At 39.1% G+C, this 21,438-nt stretch overlaps 1 protein-coding gene and 1 long non-coding RNA gene across 7 annotated transcripts in view; one reads left to right on the top strand and one right to left on the bottom strand.

The window, feature by feature from the left end:
* m1ap (meiosis 1 associated protein) overlaps positions 1 to 21,438 on the top strand; it is a 74,844-nt gene that overhangs the window by 26,488 nt on the left and 26,918 nt on the right. For 3 of the 6 annotated variants that reach the window (XM_008435949.2, XM_008435946.2, XM_008435947.2), the window contains exons 5-12: positions 175 to 330; positions 415 to 574; positions 2,785 to 2,926; positions 5,813 to 5,876; positions 5,949 to 6,091; positions 6,885 to 7,000; positions 7,114 to 7,198; positions 9,833 to 11,928. In XM_008435949.2, the coding sequence (XP_008434171.1) occupies positions 175 to 330; positions 415 to 574; positions 2,785 to 2,926; positions 5,813 to 5,876; positions 5,949 to 6,091; positions 6,885 to 7,000; positions 7,114 to 7,198; positions 9,833 to 10,042 (1,076 nt within the window). In that variant the 3' untranslated portion in view covers positions 10,043 to 11,928. Of the gene's footprint in view, positions 1 to 174; positions 331 to 414; positions 575 to 2,784; positions 2,927 to 5,812; positions 5,877 to 5,948; positions 6,092 to 6,884; positions 7,001 to 7,113; positions 7,199 to 9,832; positions 11,929 to 13,460; positions 13,898 to 21,438 lie in introns of those variants that run through there. The other 3 variants (XR_536175.1, XM_008435950.1, XM_008435951.2) reach the window with 2 other exon arrangements.
* Positions 5,808 to 18,651, bottom strand: LOC103480774 (uncharacterized). Its single transcript, XR_001777576.1, has 4 exons — positions 16,233 to 18,651; positions 14,472 to 14,625; positions 13,458 to 13,531; positions 5,808 to 5,884 (listed from the first exon to the last, which is right to left on the bottom strand). It is a non-coding gene; the product is annotated as an uncharacterized LOC103480774 (long non-coding RNA).

Raw genomic sequence — 21,438 nt, 5'->3', positions numbered from 1 at the left:
TATTGCAAATATTGGAGTAAAAATAAGTGAAAAAGCAACAAAAGCCCAAAGATAAATTCCTAAATATCATCAGAGGGTCTGGAGAATTACTGATGTTTAAACGACGTTAGAAAAAAGTCGTTTATCTTGCAGCATATCAAATGGTCTGATTTCTGTGTGTTTGTGTCTCTGCAGACTCACTGATGTTGGGGACGGAGGTGGACCTGCAGCAGGTGGAGAACAGCGTTTTTGCCATGGAGACGGTGTTCAAGGCGTGGCTCCAGGAGCAGGGGGGAGACAGGGAGCACCTCCACCTGCTGCTGCCCAGCCCCTCTGACAGCCCGCTTCCAGGTCCGACTCAGCGACCGGCGCTCAGAACCACACAAGCTCAAACGTTAAACAAACTCAGTGAAATGTTCTGTCCCACCTGTGCAGTTTGTGTGAAGTGTGACATGCTGGAGCGTCTGATAAGCCCCGCCCTCGTCCCCTCGACCCCCAGCCTGGGCGTTAAGACAGAGAGCATTCGAGACTTCCTGCCGGCGGTCAAGGGCCCCGGAAATCAAAGCCCGACTCCTCAGAGGCTGAGAGTGATCAAGTAAGTGAAGGAGAAAAACCACAAACTCTGAGCCTCAGGATCTGCAAGACAGAGCTCATATTGGTGCTTGAAATCCTTGAAAATGCCTGAATTTTGGAAAGTGCTTAATATTCACCCTGCACAGTTTTGTAATAAAGTCTAATCTAATATTTGCTTGAAAACTTGAACTGGAAAATGTTGTTTCCATTTGAAACCAAATGTTTTCAATAAAAACAGACATTTTTTTTCTCACTGTCTGAATTTAAATCAGACCAAACTGCTCTTGTTTTGGATGAGTTATAATTATCAAAATTATTTCTACTTGCTAAATGCCACAAAACTTAGCAAGACAATTTTTTGTACCTTTCTTTGCTTATGGTGTTTTAACGTTTAATTTGAGCAGGAAGGTCATTTACATTAGCATGATTTTTTTTTTTGGCTTAATGACTTATTGACTTGCATAATTGAAAAAAAAGATTGACTTATATTTTTTACACTGAACAACATTATTGAAATCTCAAAGCATCAAATTTGGCTACATAAGATGTCCCTATCTTATTAGTTAATAATAGTAATAAATGATGTCATATAATAGTAAATTTATAGTTCATTTGTATTGGTTTATCTCCAAAGTGTGGGGCTGGAAAGGTTTGAAAATGCTTGGAAAGTGCTTCAATTTTACTGTGGGAAAAGTGTACAAACCCTGGACATATATTTTATTTTTTATTGACAAGATAAACGAAGCGGATGCTTCTTTTTCATTTCATCTCCTCAAAAAACACAACATGAATGTCCTCTTCCCTCCTGTTTCTGCCACGTTCACTCTTCCTAATTTTGTGTCTGGCTTGATGAAACAGAGGAAGAGAAGAAACACGCGAGCCCTTTGCCGTCCGTGTGATGAAACCTCGCTCCAGTAGAATCTCTATGAATGCCTTCTTTCTGACTGCATGGAGCAGCGGAATATTTCTTAGATGAAACTCTCTCATCGTGTTAGAGGACGCTTTGTTCTGCTCTGATGTTTGAAGCGTATCGGAACGAGTGAAACCGAGCGGAAAAACTTCACAGGGGCTAAAAGACGGTTTTCTGGACTGACTTGTTTATGTCCTCCATGTGCTTTGCATCCTTTTGTTCACGTTCTTCTGCTTCTGGGAGAGGGAGAACACAAGAATGAGTTAGCAGCCGAGACGGAAAACCATGAGATGTTTTTGTGAAGTTTTGATTTATAGATAACAGATTCTACTGGAAGCAAACACAAAATGAAACGCAGGGCCTTGAGAAAGTAGTGCTTGTAATTTTTCACATTTTGGCCTCTAAATTCAGTGCTTTTTAGTTAGATTTTATGTGATGGATCAATACAATCGTGTGTATAACTGTGAAGTGGAATTAATTTCCTTCTTCATTCTTAATTATTCCTTCATTTCACTTTGATTGGCTACAAACTATTGTCTGCTTCTCAGTGCAATGAAATCAAGTTGTTGCAATTTTATGTTGTTTATATAAGTAGTGAAAGTTATTTAGTGCTTGAAATCCATATTTTCCTTTTATTTTCCTTTGTTTCTCATATTTATGAGTATCTATTATACTGCTGCTTTGCATATGTTTACGTCTGAGAACCAAACAGCAGATACTTGGCTGATGTTCAAGAGATGATGTCACTGACTCCTGTAAACATAAACACACACACAAACAGCACCACAAACTGATGCACACTTCTTCTAAGTCAAACACACCTTTGTGCCTTCACAACAGAATGTAGAGACCGAGGTGTTTGGAGTGACATAGGCCTGTTTCCATCAGTTATCCTGATTTGCATGGCGTTTGCATTTTTTGTGGAAGAGCAGTTACGTGTGCGTCTGTGTTCAGGAAAAAAGTGTTTTACATAAATGAGTCACAGCATTAACCTGCAGTTAAGGAAGTTCTCAGAAGAAATGAAAAGTTTACGCTGTGAAGGACCTGCAGAGATGACGGTTCACGTCAGGAGTATTTTTAGCAGCATCTAGTCACCAAACATTTCCGAATAAAGGATTTTGGTCAATAATGCAGCCATTCAAGGTTCCATTACTGATTCTGGGCCATTTGCTGCATATTTTCCCTTCATCTCTCTCAGCCCATTTCCTATCTAACTTCTATGAATAAAGGCCACTAGTGCTATAAAACATCTAAAACAAAAGCCTCATATTTCCTTCAGTCTTGTATGCTTATAATCTCAAGTGAGACTGTGTGTTTTGAAGGGTCCTGCATGCAGACGGAGTGTGTGAGAGTGTGCTGTACGGGCTGCCGCTGGTGATCCGGCCCACCACCTGCTGGCAGCTGGACTGGGACGAGATGGAGACCAACAACAGCCTTTTCCATGCACTCTGCCAGACACTGCGGGTGTGTAAACAAGCTAACACTATTCTCCCACTGATGACAGTAAAATGTATCCAGATGTGCAAAATTATTGCTATGATTATAACTTTGAACATTAATAAAGTGTTTTTGAATTTGAATTGCACCTAAAATTAGTGTAAATTTAGGTATGATGCCAATTTGAGCCACCAGGCACTTAAGGAATGAAACAACATTCAGTCTAATTGACACTATTTCTCAAGCAAGACTTACAAACTTAGCCAAAATATATGTTTTTAAATGACCTCTTATCTTTTTTTCATTATTACAGTTCTGTAAATACTGCAAATCTCACTTTTTTGTCATATGAAATCGGTTTACGAACTGAATTTCAACAAGTAATTTCGAACAGCATTTGGTTTTCATCCTGCAGTGTTTCAAATACAGCTAAATACTGAAATATTTATTTACTGCACTGTGCTAGAAACTTTTATTCCCAGTCTTACCACAAGTACTTCTGTAATTGATTACTTATTCAACATTTTATATATAATCGAAATCCATGCAGAGAATTTACCATTACTACAACTGAACGTAAATTTGAGATATTTCTTTATAACACTATCCATTCCTTAGTTGCTTAGCATTGCCAAAAAGCTTCAAATACAAAATTAGAATCAGTTTTAGAAATTTTATCATGCTGTCTATCCAGATATATCAGTTGTAGAAGGCATTAGTGAGACTATATATGTCTTTTTACTGCTCAGGTTAAAATTATTTACTGAGTTTATCAGCCAAATTCCAAGCAGAATGGCACCATAACATTTATAATAGTATCCTTAGTGTGAGTGGCTTATGTATGAAATTACATTTTTGGTTTTCATGGCTTTACTCACAATTAAACAGCTATAAAGGTAATTAGCTTCACCGGGTGATAAGGGTTTAAGGTTTGGACATGCCAAGTTCATCTATTGATGTTAAAGATGCACAATGATTTGTTTTTTTCTTCTTTTGTAGCAAACTAAATATTATATATAAAAATATAACTTCAGAAGGACATACAGTCGCTTCAACTCTATTCCAACAGCAGTGCAATGTCATTTTTTAATTTCTACATTATTCTGAAAACACTTGGCTTTGATAACAAAAGAACACAAGAAAGCAGGCACTGTTTAAGAAAGTAAACTTACAGACACACCTCACTGACCAGTGGGTTTTGTGACTTGCCTCAAAATGCTGAAAAAGCTGCAGTCACACAGAAAAAGAGAAGTCCGTCTTAAGACCTAAAGCCCAGAAAGCTAAGGAGGAAAGTGAAAGAATAAAAACGAGCTAAACGAAGCCTGAGAAAACAGCCGCAGGCCTCTGGTGATGTCATCGGCTTTCAGGCTTGAAGCAGTTCAGAAAAGATATGGACTTATTGCTTTTATTCTATATCTCCTGTTCTCACACTGGCTTGTTTAAGTATCTGGTGTTTGATTACAAAAATCTGCTACCTTCTAAATCTTGTTTATTGATTTATTCAAGGAAAAGAAAACTATCCAAACCAACATGGTTGACAATGAGTCTTTTAAGTCATATGGAGCAATCTTGGCTCAGTCTTCTTTGCAGAATTCTTTTAATTCAGCCACTCTAGAGATTCTCAAACAGAGAAAGTCCAGACTTTGACTAGGCCCTGGGGAAATCTTTATTTTGTTTTGGGGTTTTGTTTGTGCTTCATTGTTCTCAACATGTCTGTACACTCTTAAACGTGTTAAATTTATGCATCCAAAATTAAGGCCTTAAATTGTCTTAAATATGTATTTTTAAATTCAAGTTGGTATTAAATACATTAATCACAGGTATTTCATTTTGTCATGGCAGAATTTTTTTCTTGCAGGACTTTTCTTTTCAAGCACTCGTCTGACCCACTGAGAGGTCTTAGCTAGTGATTGATATATAACCTTGGTACAGGTTTTAAAGTTCATTCAAGAGTGTCTTAAGTTTCACATTTGAGTTGGTGAAACCTGCAGTCATCTCGGTTCTGTTTCATATTTATTCATTGTGTTTTTTTTGGTCAGCAGTGGTTTTGGTGGTGGGAACTTTCCCATGGAGGCAGTTGTTGCTGAGTCTCTTTTGTTTTTCTGAATCATGATTATTTGACCTCCGCCAAAGGAAGTGAGGCCTCTCATGCTTAAGGCTTTGCTCCAGGTCCTTTTGTGATCTCGTCGCCTTGTCACTACATTTTTGGAGTAATTTTTGTTCCCCGTCCCTTTCAGAAAGGTTTACCTCTTTTCTCACTGGGGGTCATTCAAATCCTTAGCTTTGTAATCCTTTCCAGACTCTGACATATCAATGATTTTGTTTCTTACGTTGGGCAGCAGGGCGAAATGTGCTGCAAACACATAAAACACAGATGTACACACAAAAAAACATGCTGCAATCACAGGAAATAGAAACAGGATAGCAACAGGAAGTACAAAAAGGCTGCAAACTTGCTCCACAAAATGGAAGTGCTCCAGACCACTAGGGGGAGTCTGGAGTACATTAACTACGTAAATATCCTGCTGTTCCATAATGTTGTAAAAGGCAACATGTCTGATAGAGACATGCAGTATAGCGTGCCTTTTCTTTCTTCCCCTACAAACTTTCTACTGAGGTCTGATCACATATGATTTGGTGGTCGACTCCCTCTAGTGGTCTGGAGGACTTCCATTTTACAAGTCTGCAATGTTTTATACTTTTGGTTAAGCCATTTGCTGCATTTTCATTTCAAAATGAAAATATCACAAGTCAGTAATTGTTTAACATGAATTAATGTTGAGACAAATGACACATGGTTGATTTCTTTTATCACCTTCATTTGCTATGACTGCTTTGCGCCAGTTCTCTATATTTCTCTGCCGCACACTGAAAGCCGATTTCTAATGCAGTTTCTCCTTCGTCCACCTTCAGAATCAAGACTTGTTCCTGCTGCTGATGGTGGAGCCTGATAAGAAATCCCCAGCTGGAGGCTCAGGTCTGTGTCTCAAAGACAAACACACAGTTTATTACTTCATGTCTTCACATCCTCTTGTCGTACCTGGCGCAGGTGTGTGTTCCCACTACGTCCTCCAGCCGTCTCCGTCTGTCTCCCTCCTCCTGAAGCCCGTCGCCTCCAGAGAGCTGCTGCTGCCTTGCTCTCTGCCCGTCTCAAATCAGAACCCCTCCCCGAATGCCATGCAGAGCATACAGGTTCAGTAACATCGGTTTGTTTAATGGAAGTTGCACTAGATAGAAATATATTTGTTGATATAAGTAGATTTTATTATAAAAGCTGGCAAAGATGATGCCCTTCTTCTTGTTCCGCAACTCAGAAAAAATGTTCTGTTATTGTTGAAAAGGTTAATTTTAATTAAACACATGAAAATAGTCAATAAGAATCTGTACTTTTCCTTCACTCACACTTCATAGCAACATATTCAAAGTCTTAAGAGTGTAAAACTGGATGTAAAACTTTCCAATTTATCAATATTTTTAATAATCTGGCAAGATTTTCACAGCTTGTATGCAAAAGTGAATAAATGTGAATCTTTTCAATCTATATATGTATTTGTCGTCAAATTTATGTAAGCTACATTCATTCTAGTAGGAATAATGAGCTGTGATGAAGGAAAATATTCCAATTTATCATGATTTTATTATGCTTCTTTACCTTTAATAATCATATCATGTATACATGAAATGTTTATTTATGTTGTATATGACTTTGTGGCTGTTGAAGGCACTTTATAAATAATCTTTACTTACTTGCTAATAAATATTCAAAATAAAAACATATGTACATTTTACTGGAAATTAGTGTTTACTTAATTTATAGCTTCATAAAACCGAGTATTTAGGTTAGACTAAGACCACAGTTTCTAAAATGTTACAGTATATATACATACAGGCACATTTTATGAGTGTCTTGAACAATATTTACTAGAAACAAAAAAGGATTTTGCGCTTGTTCCTCTAAGGTTTTTATGTTTTGTGTGCGTCTCAGAGTTGCCTCTCTCAGCTGGATGAGGACTTTGTGTTGAACCCTCTCCTGCTGAGCAGCAACCTGTACCAGCACCTCCGCAGCAGAGCGCTCCTCTCACAGCCACGGTACCCGTACAGGTCGGCCGCCTTATCCGCTCCCACCGTAAAATCCTCCTCAAGCACAGAGAGAGAGGGAGACGAGGAATGACAACATGAGGGGCTTATCGCGCATCTCTTTCTCTTTCTTTCAGGCTCCAGTCGGCAGCCGCCCACAGAGAGCAGCAGCCGCAGGCGGCAGAAAGCAGCAGGAACACAGGCGGCCGACAGCAGCGGCAGGTAAAGGTCAACAGCTGCTCCTCATGGAAATAATAGAGCAGCGGAAACGTTGGCGCCGCGGTTCCAGAGCCAATTACGCATAAAAACTAGGACAGCTTAAATTTAGCCTCTTTTTAGGATAACTTCCTCCTCACGTCTTTAGTTCCTGGGTGACCCACTAGATGGCAGTGCAGAGTTCACACAGACAAGACTAAATAAAGTCCAAATAAACAGGAAAACATAAAAGTTTCTTTGTGTTCTGCTTTGGGTAGTCAAATACTGCAAACTATTTTTATTCTTTAATTTTGACCTTTGAGCTCGGTCAGACCTAAAAAGTAACATTTAGCATAATCTATTTTAATAAAAGGCAAATTAATTTCCTAATGTTGTTTTTATTTAGACTGTTTACAGCCACCGAATAAAAACAAAAGACCTGAACTAAAACCAGTAGATACCGACTCCTAAAAGGGACTTTTGGTTTTGTTTAATGTGACCAAACTTTAAGTGGGAGGGGGTTCATACATTTTCATATTCCCCGCTTCACATTTATTTACTTATTTCATTTACTTATTTTACTCAGTTATTTGGTTATTTTGCATTTTTTATTATCTATTTATTGCATTTTTTTTTTATTTTATTATTTGGTGTAGTTCATTTAATGGATTTTTTTATTTTACTTATTTGCTTCTTTTTTTACTCATATAACGTATATTTTTAATCAATTGATTGATTTTCTCAATTTATTTATTCATCTATTAATCAACGCTCTATTTATTTTGTACTTGAGATCCAAAATCAAACAGTCAATTTCTAAATGCAACTTATTTTCTTTTTAAGATGAATGCAACATGCTAAACACTAAGCCGTTGGTATTTAATCTTTTTTTTTTTGCATTAAAAGTATAAGAAGTTAAAACTCTAGAAGCTGTTCTGCTGCGGTGATGCTGCTGCTGGGATCAGAAGTCACGCTCGGCTCTAAGTTTTGAACATTAAGACAGAAAGTCCTGCTGAGTCAAACTAATTCTCTTTGAATCATTCTTTTATTGTAGTTCAATATTTCCAGAGTGACTCATAACAGCCAATTAAACTCAGTGACACAGCAAGGCTGTGGTGAGGCCGTCTGAAAAGCAAGATTACTTAAAATAAAAACAGACTTGCAACAAAAAGTGATTCTTCTCGGATTAAAAAAATTCAATTTCTTAGAAAAAAAACGTTGCGTTTATTTGTCGTCGTATTTCCGGTGAAGAGTTTTAACGGCCAACTCGTGTTTCTTGTTGCAGCGTTGATCCTGTGCAGACATCGCCGTGCTTTGACTCCTACTGTCTTTTCACAACATTATTAATCGTTCATTCAAGCTAAACCCATTTTCCAAACGGCCTCCTGCTTGAGAACTCGCACATCAAGCTGCCATTTTATTTCAATTTGTCCCCGCGGTGCCGTGTGACTCATCATGACCGATAAGCTGCTGACATGCAAATAGTTCGCTTCAGTGCAAGACAATGTCCAGGACTCTGTTTTTTACTCGTCTTCGTCCTATTTTTTTATTTCTTAAATTAGTTTAGAATCTGCTGAACCTTGTTTTTGCTTTGTACTCTAAGAATAAGACAAAGAAGATTGAAAGTTTGAGAACTATAATGATTCAGTTCCAAAAAACCTGCCAATCTGAAAACAAATCACTTTTGTTTAAAGGAGATGAGTTATTTTTGAAATACTTTTCTAATGAACCAAGAGTCTGTCTTGACACTGAACTGATTAACATACGTGAATTATTCCCACACATTTTTACATTTTAAACTCTGTATTTTTTTACCCAATTTTTTAACCCAAAATTGGACGGATGAATGGATTTTTTGCTAAATATTTTAAGCTCAATCAGGCGCCAGTGACATCCACTAGTTGATCTTAGGACTTGTGTTGTGAAAAGTGTTTCCATTGCAGTTTTGAATCAAATTTGATTCGGCCAAAAAAAAAAAAATCCACCTCATCCCAGCGCAAAAAACGTGAGTTTTTTCAAAATTACTGTGTTTCCATGAATTTATTTTCAAAACGTCAAATTGCAAAACGTGGAGAAAATGTTCCCTCAAGACCTGCATTCAGACTCCTTCAGGCTTTTTCTCACGGATGTCGTCACTGACTCTGTCACAATAGCAAATTTTGCTGGACGATAAATAGTCCCAGAAGTTATTGCGATAAACGATAGTATTGTAGTTTTGAGACCATTTTTAAGGAAAATAATAGTAATAATGTAAAAACACAACATTCTCAACTTTAAATTCTAATGAATATTTAACTCTGAAACTGGAAGGCATTTTAAATATCCCAAATAAGCCAAAAAAAAAAAATAAAAACGAAACAACAAATAAAACGAATTCTGAAGTTTCTGGTAATAAAATCGTCCTTCAAAATAAAAGTCCTAGCTGAGCCCAAAGCACCAGACTGACAACTTTGTTATCCGGTTTTTGGTAGAAAAACGATAAATCATGGAAATCATGGCTCTTGTTTTTGATCTACATCTCAACTCAGCTTAATTCAGTCCAACAACACTTTACCATCCACAGTTACAAATTAGATAAATATGTGTGTAAAATGTGTTTCTTGATCTCGAGGAGGTTTCCTCTGCACACACGGACACAATGTGTGTGTTGTTTCGCCGCAGCCTCCAAACCGCCAGCCTGGACCCAGCAGCAGGGTCAGGGCCACCGTGGCTCCGCTGCCCTCCGCCTCCCCCTGCTCCTCCTCCCTGCTGGGACCCCCTCCGGCGAAGGCCTCCCGCCCCGCGCTGCACTTCCTCAGCAGCGGCCGCCGGGCCCCGGCCCCTCCTCTGCAGGAAGACGACGGCGGCGATGACTGTTTGATTTTACAGTAAGAACAATGAATGGTGAGTGGAAGAAAGGAGTCAGAGAGAAAGGGAGAGGTGAGCGCCGCGCTGCAGAGGGGTTTCCCTGCATCGGCAGCAGACCTTAGTCAGCACAAATACGCTCTCATTTGGCTAATTGGGCTCGCCGTAAAACATACGAGCGCCCACATGGCTCTTAAAGTATTTAAAGAGATTGTTAAAAAAAAAAAAAAAAAGACGAAAAATGCTTTAATTTGAGGCTTTAGTCCCGTGGAAATGTATTCGAAGCCTTTGAATTAATCGAAACCACAAACGTTTGGTGTGTTTTATTGGGATTTAAGGTTACAGAGCAGAACTGTGAAGAGGGAAGGAAAATGATATGTGGTTGTCATTATTTTTCTTAAAACGGTGAAAATCTGACAAGTGTGGTGTGCATTTAAATTCACCCAACCACCCAAATAAAACCCCCATCAAGCCACATTATGCTTTAAAACCTTCAAATTGTTGTTTGTGATATAACCTCAAGCTTTTTTTGACTTTGGATGGGAAGCCCCAGTGAACATCAGCTGTCAAGTCTGGGCTTTGACTAGGTCATCTCAAATGACCCAAACCAAGTCCTGTAACAGCCGTTTTGTGACCAGGATGCTGCGTTGTTTGTTTCTTTTGGTTTTACACACTCAAACTGGACCGTCGTTACTAATTAGGTGACATTCAAAGACAGCTGGTTTTACTTGCGGATATCAGAGTAAAGGTGTGTCTGAATTACCAGAACATCTTATAGTAAGAGCTGAAGTGAACCTGTGAAGCTGGGCAGAACGCTGAGGCAGCACACTTCAAAACTGCAAACCTATAAAGAGTGAAAACCACGAGATGAAGGGAAGCAGCAGGACAATGAAGGCTTCCTTCAGTAATGAGGAGGAAGAAAGAACAAAAGGTTCCTCATGTAGGCAGATCAAAGCTTCTGTGAAAAAAATCACTTCCTGCTTTTAATGTAAGACCCCCCAAAAGACGAGAGTAAACACACCACGTATGTACAGTGATGTGTGCATGAAGCCCCACAGACAGAAACACACACAAGTGCGCGTTTCTTTTCATTTTGGCCCTTGAACCCCCAGTTTGAACACAGCGTCTCTGTTATAAAGCAGCAGACAGAGGGGCCTCTCTGCTGGGCCCCTCCCGCTCCAGGGGGGGCCGCAGCCTGCAAGCAGAACCAAACGAGTGATAAAAATCTCCAGCGTGAGTCTTCTGTGAAACGGCGAACGTAGAAAATGAGAACGTTTCCGCGGTGCTTTTGGCCGGGCGGTTCACGCTACGTCGATGAAGCGGCTTCGTTTGCATTTGCTCCCGTTTAGTCGATGATTCACGCTCTTGCGTAGATTCCGCTCGGTTGAAACACATTTGTGTCGTCACTCGTCTTAATTTATTCCTCTTCAGGAAGCTGCATCATCCTCACACACACACACACGCGGACAGACGCTCACACAGAGTTAATCGGGATCCCGCCATTCCGCCCCCCCCTGAACCTCGCAGCGCCGGCGAGTGACTTGCATGACACCGCAGCTCCTCCGCGTTCGCAAACCCAAAACCACAACGAAACGTTTTGTTCCCAGAGGCCTAAAGTTCGGACCTCAGCAACGTTCCGCTGACGTTTCACCCTCGTTGTTTTCTGTGACGTCTTTTCTCGTTTAATTACTTTAAAAAGCGGAGAAGTTGAGTCGGCGCGTGCAGATTTCATAAATTGGTTCAGGCAGAGCAACGGCAAGCCCCTCTGTCCGCGTTGAGGGTCAAAAGGTCGGCGCTGGAGGTCCTTCTGTTTGATCCTGACGCTGTCAGACACACTTCACATTTAAATAAAATCAGAGGACAAAACTGTGCTTGTTTCTGCTTTAAAAGCCTTTTGTGTTGTTCTGCTGTTACATTTTAACATGTTAATGTTGCAGTTTGGTGTTTGCTTTGTGTTTAATTGCTTTTCTTTTGTGTGATTTTAACGGTTCATCCATATAGAAAATGAACAGTTCATCTTTAAACTCAGTTCTCTCTGCTGTGTGTCTTCACTGTGTTCTATATTTATATATTTCTTATCTCTGTGGCATTTGGGTTACTAAATAAAAGCAACATTTGTTGGGAACTTTATCAGCGTAAAATCTCTGTGACATTAAGTGACTGCAGGAGAAAGGAGAGCATTTGACCTTCTAACCTTTAACCACCCACTGACTTCCTAACTGTGCAACATCAAACTCCAGATCCTGATGGCAGTGAACGTTACCTCCAAGCACCACCATACTGCCACCACCATGCTAGTGCACCAGTTAGTGTAGCAGATAATTTAATATTTCAATGTGGATAGAAGAACTTAACGTGGCACAGATGTTTCCAGGGGCTTTATTTATTTATTTATTTTTTTAATAAGCGTTGGTCATAAACAATTCAAGGTGGCGGCCATTTTTCAAGATGATCGTCAAGGAAGATTTATTTTTGCACCACAACTGCCAGCATTTACCACAGATGAATGCTGTTGGTGTCAAATCATACATAAATGGACCCACAAGAATTATATATTTACTGATAACTTTTAAATTTTCAAGCTGGCCACCAGGGCTGTCATGGAGAATTAATTTTTGCACTAAAATTGCCAAATAACTGAACACTAAGCTGCTAAATAGATTTTAAAAATCAGCAGAAGCTAACGCTAAACCACTAAACGCACTAAAAAGTTGGCAGAAGCTAATGCTAAATCGCTAAACACAAACAAAATTGACAGATGCTAATGCTAAATTGCTAAACACACAAAACAATTGGCAGAAGCTAATGCTAACCATAAAGAAAACTGTCTCAGTCCGTTTTGCACATCTTTCTTTCCTCAGTCCTCAGTTGTTGATTTTGCTACATGCATGCGATCTACATTTTTAACGGCTGTTTGTCTCCTAAAATAATCAAGAGGCTCAATATTTTTTGCTGAAAATTAGTTGCAGCCCAAAAAGATGCAGCAGGTGGAGCTGAGTCTACCCAGAATATTTCCATATATCAAGATGAGGAGCTATTATCTGCTCAAGGTTTGTACATTTGTGTACATTTTTAAATCATTCTCGAAACTCTTTTTACTGAGAAAAACGTTATTTTTCTCCGGCCAGTTTCCACTGTGATCCAACAAAAATAACTTTTCTGCATTCACACTGTCTAAAAGAATGATTCTTTTAACTCATCTATATCTGTTCTAGGATAATATTAGTTCTGCGACTTCCTGCTTTATTCTTAATGTTCCATTTCCTTTTTTGCAACAATCTGCAGCAGAGGCAGAATTATGTTTTAGCTTCTCTCTGTCTCTGTCGCTTTCCTGCAATTGTCCACACATGTAGGCCACAGGAATCAGACAAGCATACAAGAGTCACAATTCAGACTCAGGGAGCAAAAAAAAAAAAATAATAATAATAATCATGTCTCTTACCAGCAAAGCTGAGCAAGAACTGGAAGAGGAAGTTCATCTCTGGGAGGGAGGAAGTGAGGAGGTGAAGTCAGGACCTTGCAGGGACCAAACAAGAATTGTTTGAAAGAAATGGGAAACATTTTTCAAGTCTGAATTGTCTAGAAAATCCTGATCCTTTCCTTTTTTCTTTTCTTTTATTTTTGCTTATACCCAAGACTAATGCATAGTTCAAGCTCCAAAACAATCAATTTTATGTTTTTGCAGTGCAAAATCTTACCAAGTATTTTCTGGTTTAGTGTATAGTGCAAACATCTCAGCACACTGAAAATAAGGTAAAACTGACTTACATGTAACATCTAGGCAAAATGTAACTCTTGAATAATGATAAAAAGAACTAATTCCACTGACAATTTTTGTTCACTTATGACAAGATATTTTCCCCATGTTATAAGTGAAATAATCTGCCAGGAGAACTGGTACTTTTTCATAAATATTAAGGAAATATTCACTTAAAACAAGCTCCTATGCCTTGCTGAAGTTAGTTGCAAGTTAGTTTTGTCTTATTTTAAATGCACTAGAAGCTAAACAAAAAAAACTTGGTAAGATTTTGTGTAGAGGTTGTAAATGAGTAGACTTTTGCAGATAAAATCATTTTACTGGAAACGAAAGACCCAAACAATCCTCTTCCTCCTGACGACTCACTTTTGTGCTTAAAACCTTGTAGTTTACACACACACACACACACACACATGCACACCACACACACGTGCCTTTATTTTTAGGTCAGCAGAGCGATGACGTGCATGAAGACCTGTCATTTCCTTCAGGTAGTTCTGAGAAAGATCTAAGGAGGAATGAGTAAGATTCTCTTTCAGACCCATGACTGCACGGGGGCTAGCCCACGCTAGGAGCTAAAAATAAACCGGGGTGGTCTTCACGGGGAGGAAGCCGTAGAGTTTCGGGTGTTTCTGAACGCAGATCGCACAGATCCCTATCAGATGTTCAAAAGTGAAAGGGGTTCTTGCTTTGCCTTACCGCAGAGTTGAAACAGAAGGAGGAAATACATCCTAGCTTCAGCTAAATGTTGCTTTATATTCAGAAGTGCAGCTGACAGCTGTCGAAGTTCCTCAACATTAGAAGGAAGTCCTTTCTCAGATCACATCAGACTGAAGCTTTGGGTCTGAAGAACCTGCGGAAGGAGCAAGAGTTTACTTCAGGCTGGAAGACAAACGTCTTTAAAGATAAATCATTTCGACTTTACTCCTTCCCTCTGGTTAAACGTCTGCAGCCTCGTAGCATAATTCTGTCTGGATCTTTGCAGAATCATTTAAATTGTTGGATTTTCTAGTATGCATGACGTTTGGTTTTTAGTCAACAATGTTACACAAAAGCAAACATCATCTGCCTCATGGGGATACACACACACACACACACACACACAAAACCAAGCACTCATCCAGAAATACTGTCACCCAGAAGAGAAACACAGCTAAACAGATATTAATACCACTAAAAATTATTTTGCTTTTAAAATGCTGGAAATGTCTTGTTATAAATAAAGTCTGTCAGTGGAATCAGTACTTTTATCAGTATTAAGAAATTATTTTCTTAAACTCAAATTTATTGCTGAAAAGTTACGTGTAAGTTATTTTTGAACTACAAACGCAACCAAAAATATTTAAGATTTAGTTTTTGCAGTGTAGGCTTTACTTTCCAAAAGCAAACTCCATATTTAATTTGTTTGGTTTACATGCAACATTGATTTCAGATTCGCTCTCACACGTGTGTCTTGTAAAATAGACGTCCCCACCACATCCTTACTACCGCTGATGCGAGGAGCGGCCATCTTGAAACACAAAGTCCGCCTAACTCTCAGTTTCCCCACTGGTGAAACCCGACTTCTGGGGAGCGTTCCAGTTGATTTTTCCAACTAAGAAGTCAGAATTTCCCAGTTCCAAGTGCAACTGGAACGCAGCGTAAAACTGGGTCGGCCTCAAATTTACTAACTCAAACAAATGTCTTGTCAGTTTGGTGGAATCGCTCCACCGTTGCCTGTGGATGCAGCTTCTCAGAGGCGTCTGTTTCAGAGCTGCAGCTGTTTTTCTTGGTCACCAGTGATGTTGAACTTCCACTACATTTCCAGGTGACGAAGTGAGACATAAACAGCCCACGTTCTGCTGGCGTTCATTTTGTTTTTCTTCATCGCTGTGACTCCGCCGCTCTTCGTGAGCCGCAGCATCTTAGCCATAAAAAACAAACATCTGCTGCAGGACGTCAAGAGCTGAGCGTCCTCCAACGCCGCACACGTTCGTAACGCAAAGACGTTCGTAGTTCAGTAGATTGTGCAGCTCTCATTGTGACCAATTTTAAGCGGTTTAAACTGGACCCCAAACACAGATTGAAACTGGTTTTGGAACCAAAACCAGGATCAATACCAGTTCTCCTGAGAAGCTAATCTTGTTGGGGTGAAGTGGAAACCTGAGCGGACGAGACAAAACCCATAAAACATTCAAACTTGTTCGCTATCACATCACTTTTTAAAAATATTAAAGCAGAATTAAGGATATGTTCCAGACTAGGCTGGATAAATTTTACTGTTTTACTGAATTAAATTTGGTAAAGCCTTCTTTTATATCTTATCAACATTTGAAATTGTTTTATTTTTCTGTCGTGAAACTTTTAAACAAACCCGATTTTTGTCTTCTCGAGTCTGTGCCGCCAGGAGTCACTGAAAGGAAAAAAAAAGAAAAAAGTATTTTCTGTTTCATCCTGAGAAATAAAGCCAATCACACCTACAGTAGTTCAGAGTGCAGCGCTCTGTGCTTTGTGGCGGGTTGACAGGGCAGAGGTCACTTTTCACTGAATGACTCACGACAGACCTGCTGGCATGATCCAAAAGGCACCTCACTCTCGGCTCACCAGGAAATCCTCTGAATAAAACAAAGATCAAACTGTTTAGCTTCACTTCCGGACAGGTTCTGCAGCAGAAACAGGAAGGAAGAGCGCATCACGTTAGCGGCACCGTCTGAACCGTGGAAAACGGCGATGGCAGCAGTCGTCTCTGGAGCCGCGCAGCAACGCGCGCCTCTCCGTCTGGAGGCTTTATTGACAGACTTTTTGCTGTCTAGTTTCCAGTGCAAATATCTTAGTATACTTCAAATGAGGCAAAGCCAACTTACAAGTAGCTTTTCATCAAAAATATGAGACTGTTTTAAGTCGGTAATTCCTTAAAAAGTACTTGGTCCGTTGGAAAATTGTTTCTCTCATAACATGAGAGAAACATGTTATGAGAGGCAAGACGAGTCAAACTAAGAGCTTAAACACGGAGAGAAGATAAAAAAGTTTCTGCTCCTATTTTGGTTTTTACAGCGCTGGTGTTTCAGTTCAGTTTTCCAGCTCTCAACCACAAAACAAAGAAATAATAAATAAATAAAAAGGAGTGTTTATCCACCACTCATCCAACATTCCTGTAATTTAGTCAACACAGAAACGCAGCTTTAGGATATTGCGAATATTCCTCATTAGCACTGACACTCATAACAGTATTGCTGTTATGCTAACAGCAGTTTCACAACCGCTGGGTGTGAAGTTAGAGATGCACAAAGCAAATGAGTTATTCCTAGTCAAAATTGTAAGTGCTGCATCATCAAATTAATGGCTCAACTTTTAATTTCTGCAGCTTGTGCATTCCCTTTACTTTTTGATTCAGAAAGGGTCCGTCACACAGAAGCACCTGTCTGGGTAAGAAGCAGTTTCAGTGCCTCTTGTCGTTGCACCGACTCTTCTCTTTCTGTAAATATAACATGACCTTTAAAGAAAAGCTGCAAAGTGAGAGACGGCGTCTGAAATATTAAAGGTTACAGGCTGTTTGTGTGGATGTTGACACCGCCGTTAAAACAGCCTCGCCCCCACACAGCCTCGCCCACACACAGCCTCGCCCACACACAGCCTCGCCCACACAGCGTGATCTTGTCTTTTACTGCAGAGGCAGTCCACACTTTAAAAAAATTTTAAAAAATGGACGACCTAAATTATCAAGGGCTTCCTCTTAATATGCTTCCTGTCTAAGAACAGTGTGAACCTGCTGAAGCTGATCTGAAACTATTAGGTTGGGGGTTTTTTTTGTTGTTGTTGTCTGAGCTTGCATAAAAATGATCACATCAACACACTCAAGAATTAAACAACAAAAAGATGTGGCTGGACTTGCTCAACATATTTTCACTTAAATGCACTGCAACACAAAAGACTCATTTTCACACCTAGACGTGCCTAAACTCAGCTCATGCGCGAAGTCAGCCGAACTGCTTGGCACAAGTTTGAAAGGTCAGACGAGTTGAGAAGAAGTTTGGTGCAAAAGGCAGAGGAGGTGATCGCTGCAAAGGCGACCTGAGGGTGGAGCCCTAATCAGTCGGTGTGAGACAAAACGAAACCAGGGACTGAGAAGTACTGAACGCCACAAGAGGTGGAGGTCTCAAAAATAAATAAGCCGATAAATTAGTTTCTGATGTCAGATTCATAGCAGAAGTATTCTGTACATTCCAGCCGCTTTATAGCGCAATCAGATAGAGCTGGGCAATAAATCGATAACAATTTATACCGCGATAGACATGTGATCAATATCAATAGATAACACTTCTGGTAGAATATTTAGTATGTAGAATACTCACTGACTACTGGTGCAGAGCCGCACTGCATTCTGGGAGATGTAGGCAGAGGAAAGGCTTTAGTTTCTCGACCTCTTAAGGCAAGCTAAGAAAGATTGGTGGAATCAACTATCTCACTCTCTTTGGTAACCTAGCAACTCACTCATTCTTTGGTTACTTAGCAACAACCTGCTGAGTGGCGCAGCAGCAGTTCAAGGTTTCGTCACTATGCCAAATCAAAAGAGTGAAAACTGTGAGTAAAACAGGAGAAGGTCATGCCATCAGTTTGGCTGCATTTCAGATATTCAAAACAATTAACTAATCAATAATTATCGATATCGACCGATACGAAACGCTTATATTGTGACGTGTTTGATCTGTATTGTCCAACCCTTCAATCCTGTAACAATTATTTGCTACCTTCAGTTGCTGTATTCATCAAACACGACTTAAAAGAATTTTGACTTTGTAATTTAACATCTTGAAATTGGGCCTCTGTCTCTTTAAGAAGCTCCCTTTTGTTTGAATGAATGAATGAAGTCCCTCATGTTTGTGGTCACATAACTGCTTCAACTGAGTGTAAGAAACTATGTTGTTTCATTGAATAAATAAAACCATTTTTTGAAACCATTTTCTGAAAATGTCTGTTTGTTTTTCTTTTAAACGCAGCTGGTTCAGTTTGCTCTTCGTTATTTAACAAGTCTGGACAAGAACGGAAAACCGTTCAATTTCCGGGTCGTATTTCTTAATCTGTTGCCTAAAAATCTGAATTTGTAAAATGAATAACATAAAAAAATAAATAAGTAAAAAAATATATTTATATTTAAATTATGTTCTTTAACTTCATAGAACATTTAGATTTGTTCTGTTTTTTTAGTCTCCGTGCCCTCTTAATTCAATCAGGGTTTTTACTAAGTTTATTTATTTTTTTATACAACTAAATTAAAGCTACCACAGTCCACAAACTGTGCTTTAAATAATCTGCGTTTGGTGTCAAATAATCCAGTCCAGATTTGACAAAAAACTCCAAATGTTACTGCTTTTAAAAACGAGCCCAGCTGTAAATATTTGAGATAAATTATTCGTGCTCAAGTGTGCAGAACTTTACAAAAACCGCAAGGAAAACAAAACAGAAAAATCCGAACATGGAACTTGATTACAAGTTTTCATGCTCCTTTTATTTTTCACATCTCAACCTCAAGCTGCCGGGATTTTATTTGGCAGACAAAGTACTGCATAACTGCGACGTAAAGAGAGAAGCACGTCTTGTTTTCAATCTTTTTGAACAAAGAAAATTCTAAAAAGTGTGGCATGCATTTGTAATCAGCAGACTTTACTCTAACGCCCCTAAAAACAATGCAGCACAGCCAGTTGCATTCAGCATTTGGAATAGAAAAAGTCAACTTCTGTATAATTTAAAGACAACATTATCGAGCCTCTTGAAGCAGCCATGAGGTTCATGCTGCAGAGATCCACAGCTCAGGAGACATGGTGGTGGCAGCATCATGCTGTTGGACTGGTTTTTACAGAGAAAATTGTCAAAATGGATGAGAAAGTGGAGCCAGACACAGAATAATCCTTGAAGGAAACCCGTTAGATGCAGAAGCTTTGAGGCTAAACAGCTAAAGCATCAATGGATGCATAAGTGTTACACTGGCCTAGTCAAAGTTCAGACCTAAAACATAATAAGAATCTGTTCTGTAGAGACAAAATGAGCTAAATGCATGTAGAGATTTATTGATTCTGGAGGGTCTGAATACAAATGTGCTATTTTTAAAGTTTTATTTGTAAAAATAAATGTAAACTTTGCATCATCTGGCGTAGCTTGTTGGATTCTCTCGGTATGAACGCTTTTTCAAGCCACTGTACATCAATAATGAACATTTGAGCTCCCAGCTGAGCATAAAGCAGTAAAACTGCAACAATAAAACAATAAATCTCGCTCTTTAGCAGACGACTCGGTTGAGGTAGAACTGCGATCAAAACTGAAGTTGGAATCATATTATTGGCACTTTATGGTGGTTTTACAACCCTAATGAGCAAAGACAAAAGTCTCCATACTGAAACACGCAGAACCTGTAAACGTGTAAACAGCTCGTTAGTCGTTCCAAGAGGAAGTGTTGACGCAAATGAAAGAAACAAAAAGCACACAGTCCCCCTTTTACCCAACGCTCCTTTTTCCTCCTTTGATGAGTTCAAAGATAGTTTAATGAAAAAAACAGAAGCTCTTTTTACTTTCTGTTTTTCTTCCCTCTCTCTGAGAGAAGCAGAGATGTAATCAGTTACTTTTCCAGAGCTGGAAGTACTCTAGCAGCAGGTGAGGGAAAGAAAAAGGGCAGAAAGAAAGAGAAAAAGAGAGAGAGAGAGAGAGACGGCAGTAAGTGGAACAGCCTGTACCTGTTTGTGAGCCAAGACGACAGACAGGTTCATCCATCCAGACAGCATTCATCACATTAAATCGGGGATCTGAAACGTTGTTTTCCCTCGTATTCGTCTTCCTAAGGGCATCGCTCTGCAGTTAAAATGCACAGCAGGTCCGACATGGCAAAGCAGCCACCATCATCTGTCGCCTCAGCAACCAAACAACACAATTAGAGGCAGAGAAGGAAGGAAGAAAAGTAAGAAAGAACGTCTTTGTTTGGGTCTTTTTTCCTTCTTTTTCTTTTTTTTTTTTTTTTTGAAGGCTACGATTTTACGGTGTGATTAAGTGGTTGGAAACAGACTGAAACAACAAAAACAGAGCAGAGGAAGAGAAGTGAAGGATGAGGTCAGACTGTTTTTACTGTCCCGGCCGCTCCGGCACAGAAAAGTCCTTTTTAAACACGAATAACAGATTCTGATTGGACCAGAACCACCAAGGGGAAGAAATTACGACCAGTTTAATGACTCGGTTTAGCGAAACAAACAAAAAAAACAGTTTAGAGACACTTTTATTATCAGATACATTTACAGACAGCACAGCTGTTTGTGACACGTATACACACAGACCGACACATTGCTGGGGATTGATTAGTTTTATATTTAGTTCATCTATCGACAGACACATTCAGGATTCTTGTGCAGAAAGTTGCTCTTGGGTCCATGCGTGTTTTGGTAATTGGATTAGCTCACCAGAAAAAAGTTTTTTAAAATGTGGATATTTCATATTTTGTTGAATTAAAAAAAAAATATTAGATTAAAATTTGAGGTCTAAAAGCAAGCAAAAAATGTATTCTGTTTAGATTTTTATAGTATAAAAATATATGATGTTTTTTTCATGTTTTAAAATAGTAAAATTTATATACATATATTTCAAGGCAGTGCATTTTCTGTTGTTCTGTATATTTTATTTTATTCCATAAAATAAAAAAATTACAAAA

Source organism: Poecilia reticulata, linkage group LG18 (assembly GCF_000633615.1).
Source record: "Poecilia reticulata strain Guanapo linkage group LG18, Guppy_female_1.0+MT, whole genome shotgun sequence".
In the NCBI taxonomy this organism is placed as follows: Eukaryota; Metazoa; Chordata; class Actinopteri; order Cyprinodontiformes; family Poeciliidae; genus Poecilia; species Poecilia reticulata.
Note: the sequence above shows the minus strand (reverse complement) of the source record. Positions and strands in the feature narration are given on the sequence as shown.